Source organism: Populus nigra, chromosome 1 (genome assembly GCF_951802175.1).
Source record: "Populus nigra chromosome 1, ddPopNigr1.1, whole genome shotgun sequence".
NCBI classification, from domain to species: domain Eukaryota; kingdom Viridiplantae; phylum Streptophyta; class Magnoliopsida; order Malpighiales; family Salicaceae; genus Populus; species Populus nigra.
In genome coordinates this window covers 1,177,274-1,184,381 of record NC_084852.1, presented here as the reverse complement: position 1 = coordinate 1,184,381, position 7,108 = coordinate 1,177,274, and the positions used below count along the sequence as shown (strand labels likewise).

General features: G+C 34.5%; 1 protein-coding gene and 1 pseudogene across 1 annotated transcript; both read left to right on the top strand.

Moving 5' to 3' along the window:
- Nucleotides 1–1,733: 1,733 nt before the first annotated feature.
- LOC133703897 (tetrahydroberberine oxidase-like) lies at nt 1,734–3,470 on the top strand (annotated as a pseudogene).
- Nucleotides 3,471–4,396: 926 nt separating this feature from the next.
- On the top strand, nt 4,397–6,323 carry LOC133702697 (tetrahydroberberine oxidase-like). The gene has a single exon (XM_062127033.1). The coding sequence runs from the start codon at nt 4,484–4,486 to the stop codon at nt 6,077–6,079; it is 1,596 nt and encodes a 531-aa protein (XP_061983017.1). The 5' UTR covers nt 4,397–4,483; the 3' UTR covers nt 6,080–6,323.
- Nucleotides 6,324–7,108: the final 785 nt, after the last annotated feature.

Sequence of the window (7,108 nt, the reverse complement as noted above, 5' to 3'; positions counted from 1 at the left end):
AATCAAGTGTTCTTAAGCTTCGTAAGCTTTTGAGAAGTAAAACTTTTCAAAGAAAAGTCAAGAGAGAATAGCTATTCTAGGTATACATTGCAAACCCAAAAGTAGGTCCTTTGTGACCTGTTGTTTTTTATATTTGTTTTGTTTATGTCTATGTTTACAAATATAAATTTTTTTTGAATGCTTAACAATCAATGTTGCATTCACCTTTTTATTGCCTTCATTTTTGTTTAATGAAGTTGTTTTAATATTTGTTTTTATGTTTTTAATGTATTAAAGTTTCTATTTAAGTTTTTCTTTTGATATATAAATATTTTTTTTAGTTTTGATTTAGTTTACGTTATGCATGTTAATGCAAAAGTGTTTATCATAAGTTTATTGAGCCTGTTCATGAAAAAAAATTGGTTGAGAAAACCAATTTTAAATCCATATTACATGAATATGTAAACTGTTTTGAAATTTTTTTGAGCTTTCTAAGCATGTTTATTGTATTATTAAAAAAAATATTGTCTTAACTTATAGATTCAGATCATGTTTGGATAAATTAAAGGTTATAGTCAATTGTTTGGCACGTGCCGCTAATAAAATTCATACACTAGAATAATTTATCCAAAGGTCAACTATGAATGCGACATAAACTTATTATAAGATGATCTTGACATCCACGCAACAAGTCACAAAAATCATGCAAGTGTGTAAATTCTCGTGCTAGAAATCTCATTGGCTGGCTTGACTTTTTGCTGAATATATCTTATCAACCTAGCTATAGATATAATTTGATGTTATTATAGTTTTTATTGTTTAAAATATTTTTAATTTGAAAATATATTAAAATAATATTTTTATATTTTTGTAAATTTATTTTTTACATTAACACATAAAATAAGTTAAAAATATAAAAAAAGATTAATTAAAAAAATAAAAAATTAATTTTTTTTTAAAAAAACATATAGTGCCGCAAAGTGTATCTTATACTGAGATTATTCACTACGTCCAATCCTTTCAACGATAATTCTGGAAATCTGATTGAATTAATTAATGGAAATTTATTTATTAACTCATCTCAACTTGGTTTATCTTGTACGTTTAACCCTTGAAAATTAACAATTGATTATGGACAATCTCGCCGGCCGGTGGTTTAAAGGATAATTGTAATGAGAAATTTATTTCGTTTCCGAAAAAGTACAATTTTGACCAATAAAAAATTTCCCTCAAAGAAAGAAGGTTATGTTAATGGAGTGCAATTACAACGTCATCATGATCCTACCAAACACAAAATTTGATCAACATGGATACTGAAGCATATATAGGATCATCATCCAGAGCGAGAATTTTATTAATTGCAGGCATGCATAACAAGCAGAAAGATTACTAGAACGTACAAGCTTTCAATCCGATTATTATTTCAATCGTTTGAATAAACTAATAATAGTTCATTGAAAATTCAATGGCTGGATTGTCATTGCACATGTAACAGAACAAGAAAATATGAACAAAGCTAACACCCCAGAAATTGCTACCATAAATTGTCAACTTCTTGCCTTGTAGAACAAGTTGGCTACGATCCTTGTTTGGAAATTTTGGCGTTCCCATTTGTCGATGTTCCTCAGCTGTAATCCAGATCATGGTTGAATTGTCATCATCTTCTAGATTAATACGGAACAAAATCCTCATAAACAAGTACCCTTCAGAACTATATAAATAAGCGAGTCTCTTGCATCTTTCTATATGCACAAAACATTAAGAATCATGAACTCTCTAAGCTCTTCAATGTTCCCATTCCTGTTTCTCTTTCTGTTTTCATTCTCATGGGTAGCTTCAGCTGATCGTCATGAGGATTTTCTTCAATGCCTTCATTATCAAAACTCTGACGCCATTTCTAAGGTCGTTTACACCCCAATCAACTCCTCATATTCATCTGTCTTGCAGTTTTCTATACGAAACGGCAGGTTCAACACAAGTGCCACCCCGAAACCACTAGTTATTGTTACACCTCTAAATGTAGCCCACATTCAAGCTGCCATTACTTGTTCCCAGAAACATGGCCTGCAAATTAGAGTCCGCAGTGGTGGCCATGACTACGAGGGTCTCTCTTATGTTGCTGTTATACCCTTCGTGGTTGTTGATCTAATCAATATGCGAACAGTTACTGTTGATGTAGCAAATAAAACTGCATGGGTTCAAGGTGGGGCTACTTTAGGCGAAGTTTACTATAGAATTGCCGAGAAAAGTAGAACTCTTGCCTTCCCAGCGGGTGTTTGCCCTACAGTGGGAGTTGGTGGTCACATTAGCGGAGGAGGAACTGGCATGATCATGCGTAAATATGGCCTCGCTGTAGATCATATTATTGATGCACAATTAATCGATGTCAAGGGTAGAATCCTTGATAGAGCATCAATGGGAGAAGATCTCTTTTGGGCTATTCGAGGCGGTGGAGGAAATACCTTTGGAGTAGTTGTTGCTTGGAAACTAGAATTGGTTCCAATTCCAGCTTCTGTAACTGTCTTCAATGTCACAAGAATATTAATGAAAGAAGATGCAACAAAACTCATTCATCAATGGCAATACGCAATAGAAAAGTTCGACGAAGATTTATTCTCAAGAATTTTCATATGGAGATCAGCTAACTCTACTCAAGAAGGAAAGCCAATGATACAGGCTGCATTCACTTCTTTGTTTCTTGGCGGTGTAGATAGACTTCTTTCTTATATGCAAGAGAGCTTTCCCGAGCTTGGTTTGGTGAGAGAGGATTGCATTGAAATGAGTTGGATCGAGTCTACAGTCTACTTTGCTCAATTTCCTCGTAATACATCCTTGGAAGTGTTGCTTAATAGGGGTCCTCGATCCACAAACTTTTTCAAAGGAAAAACTGACTTTGTTAAGGAACCTATACCTAAAACTGCATTGGAAGGAATATGGGAAAGGCTTGACCAAGTCGATGCCGAATCGGCTGAATTGCAATTCACTGCCTATGGAGGAAAGATGAACGAAATTGCAGAATCCAGCACTCCATTTCCTCATAGAGCCGGAACTCTATACCAAATTCATTATGCAATCTCTTGGGATGAAGAAGGCATTGAGGCATATGCAAAATATATAAGTTGGATCAGAAGGCTTTACAGCTACATGGCGCCTTATGTCTCAAAAAATCCCAGACAAGCATATGTCAACTATAGAGATCTTGACCTAGGAGTGAACAACCTAGGCAACACAAGTTACAGACAAGCTAGCATTTGGGGTACCAAATATTTCAAGAACAACTTCGACAGGTTGGTGCGAGTCAAGACCGCAGTTGATCCAGCTAATTTCTTTAGAAATGAACAAAGCATTCCTCCTTTATCATCGTGGTGATAGAAGATTACTGAGTATAGTTATATAGAAAATATGACTGGTAATAAATTAAATATTTGGTTATTTTATGTATAAAATTTAATGTTGTATTGAGAAAATTATAGTTAAGTATCAAAATTAAATTTTTAAAAATTATAGGATCAACAAAATATAAGACTAAAATAAAATTTTAAAATAAATTTTTAATCCATCATCTATTCACCTGTCTTTTTCACTTCAATCTTTTATCTTTCAATTCAATCATCTCTTTTAAAAAAGGATGCAATTGAATATTAATTTGGATTTAAAAGGGTTAATTAATCACGCAAAATAAAAATTTTAAGATCAAAAGGATTCAACTGAAAACTAATATTTAAATAGGAACTGATATAGGATTTTTCCTACAATAAATTAATCTATACCAAGATCAAGATAAGATTTTGATGACATCAATGCATAATAATTTTCAACAGGGTGAATCACATTTACTAATAAAAATAATTTGGTCAAATTGATTAACAAGGAGGATATCCTCTTACACCAAGAATTAATCTGTGATATGAACAATGGTTGGGGGAAATTAGTAAAAAAATAGTGGAATTGAACATAAACTAACCGTTAAATCATATTGTAAGGAAAACATGAAGAAGAAGAAGCAATGTACGACTGCATTAATTTGCTATTTCTAAATTAATTTAAATTTTCGTTTTCGTATACATTTCAACTTGGAAAGCAATTACTTGGATCCTTCATTTATAAAAAAAATTATCTATTTGGCGATCAAAATCATCTTGACTGAATAGAAAATTCTATCCATGTGAACTGATGACGCTTCGAAGAAAGTTGGCAGTAATTGCAATGTGATCACAGGGATATAAATAAAGACTAGGTAAAGGGTCAATCAATCCTTTTACTCTAAAATAAACAATGAAAAAATAAATTATTTAAAGGCTAAAATTATGATAGCAATATGCACTGCCAAATTAATCAAAGAAAGCAACCTTAATACATCAAGAAATATTTAAACCATAATTCCTATTTTGTCATACAAGTTGGTTGAAATGTCACATGATTTTCATTTTTCAATCAACGGGAATGATTTTGATCAGTTCTATAAAGCCTCTTAAACCTCTTGTACAGAAAAATCACAGTAGTCATGAGATCTCTAATCATTTCAAAGTTGCAATTCTTGCTTCTTCCTTTCTTGACATTTTTATGGGTAGCTTCAGCTGATCGTCATGAGGATTTTCTTCAATGCTTTCATTCTCAAAACTCAAACTCCATTTCTAAGGTCATTTACACCCCAATCAACTCCTCATATTCATCTGTCTTGCAGTTTTCTATACGAAACGGCAGGTTCAACACAAGTGCCACCCCGAAACCACTAGTTATTGTTACACCTCTAAATGTAGCCCACATTCAAGCTGTCATTGCTTGTTCCCAGAAACATGGCCTGCAAATTAGAGTTCGAAGTGGTGGCCATGACTATGAGGGCCTCTCTTATGTTTCGGTTCTACCCTTTGTGGTTATTGATCTGATCAATATGCGAACAGTTGCAGTTGATGTAGGAAACAAAATTGCATGGGTTCAAGCTGGTGCTACACTAGGAGAAGTTTACTACAGAATTGCTGAGAAAAGTAGAACTCTTGCCTTCCCAGCAGGTGTTTGCCCAACTGTGGGATCCGGTGGGCACATTAGTGGAGGAGGACATGGGATGATGATGCGTAAATATGGCCTCGCTGCAGACCACATTATTGATGTCAAAGTAATCGATGTTAAAGGTAGAATCCTTGACCGAGCATCGATGGGAGAGGATCTGTTTTGGGCCATTCGAGGAGGTGGAGGCAACACCTTTGGAGTTGTTGTTGCGTGGAAACTGGAATTGGTCACAGTTCCACCAACTGTGACAGTGTTCAATGTCACTAGAACTTTGGAACAAAATGCAACAAAACTCGTTCATCAGTGGCAGTCGGCAATAGGAAAGTTTGACGAAGATCTCTTTTCCAGAATTTTCCTTTCGAGAGTTAACACTTCTCAGGAAGGAAAGACAACAATACTCGCCGTATACACTTCCTTGTTTCTTGGTGGAGTCGACAGACTCCTATCAATGATGCAACAGAGCTTTCCCCAGCTCGGTTTGGTTAAAGAAGACTGCATCGAGATGAGTTGGATCGAGTCTACTGTCTACTTTGCTAAATTTCCACGCAATACATCCTTGGATGTTTTGCTTGATAGGAGGCCAGGATCCACAACATCTTTCAAAGGAAAAACAGACTATGTGACAGAGCCTATACCTGAAATCGCTTTGGAAGGAATATGGGAAAGGCTTAACCAACTGGATGCCGAAGTAGCTGAATTGCAATTCACAGCCTATGGGGGCAAAATGGACGGAATTTCCGAGACCAGCATTCCATTTCCACATAGAGCTGGGAATCTATTCCAAATTCATTATGCAGTCTTTTGGGGCGATCAAGACAGCGAGAGATCTCAAAAGTATACAAGCTGGATCAGAAAACTTTACAGCTATATGACTCCTTATGTTACGAAAAATCCACGACAAGCATATATCAATTACAGAGATCTTGACCTGGGAATGAACAACCTAGGCAACACAAGTTACAAGCAAGCAAGAATTTGGGGTACCAAATATTTCAAGAACAACTTTGACCGGTTGGTGCATGTGAAGACAAAAGTTGATCCAGCTAATTTCTTTAGAAATGAACAAAGCATCCCTCCTCTCTCATCTTGGTGATAGTATATCAGAAATATTATACATATTATTGTTGATTAAATTAAAAATGAAAGATAATAAAAGATATGGTGGTCTTCTTCATGTCTGACTAGACATGGATAGAATTTCACGTTGTATTGATTTGCCTAGTTAGTAATTAATAAATAAAGGTGTAGACATAATTTTCAGCATTTAAAATTAAAGAAGTGTATAAATGTTTGATTTATAATAGTTGATGAATTATGGCACATGAAATTTTTTTTCACTCTTTTTGTCTCTTGTCTTGGTTTGCATGCTTTTCATTTACAATTCTTTTCTTTCCTTTGCTGTAAGAAAAAAGAAGAGGAAAAAGCTTTCTTGCACATAGCTGTAAGGAATATAGGAAAAATGTTACTAATTTACACAAGAAATGGTCTTTCAGGTATGTTTGTCTATACCCATAGCTGTCTCATAGACGGGTTCCCGGAATGAAATTCCTCTGCTGTATAAGCCATACACTAGCCCCCCTTGTCTTTTCTCTTCATACAAAGACCAAAAAATGGATCTGAAAAGGGGTTGCGTTTTCATGCAGCCTTGAATCTTGATCTTATTATACGATATACTACCAGCTCATGAAGATTTCTAGAGGGTTTGTTGACGAAAGGGTAATTAATTGGTTTATTTGCAGTGAATTCATTAGAAATAATATGTATTCTAATAATATTTGATTAATTCTTGTGGTTTCATGTACTGCTATATAGAAGAGTCTGGCTATTTTCTAGAGTTTCTTTAATTGTTAAGAAAGATGTAACTAATAGTGAAGGAATTTAAGTGAAAATGAATTTCTTTTTTAATACGAAGACATAGCTTTCATTCATAAACTAGGAAAGCTGGATACGTAATTGGAAAAAAGAGAAGCATTAGAATCAGGAAGGCCTTGTATGCAAATCTGCTCTGCTCTAGATTTACATCTATGCCAATTTACTGAGTGAATGAGGCAAAGGAGCTTCTTGAAGAATGTTGAGATTTGATGCTGAGTTCGATTCTGACCAGGTTGTTATGTTAATGGTT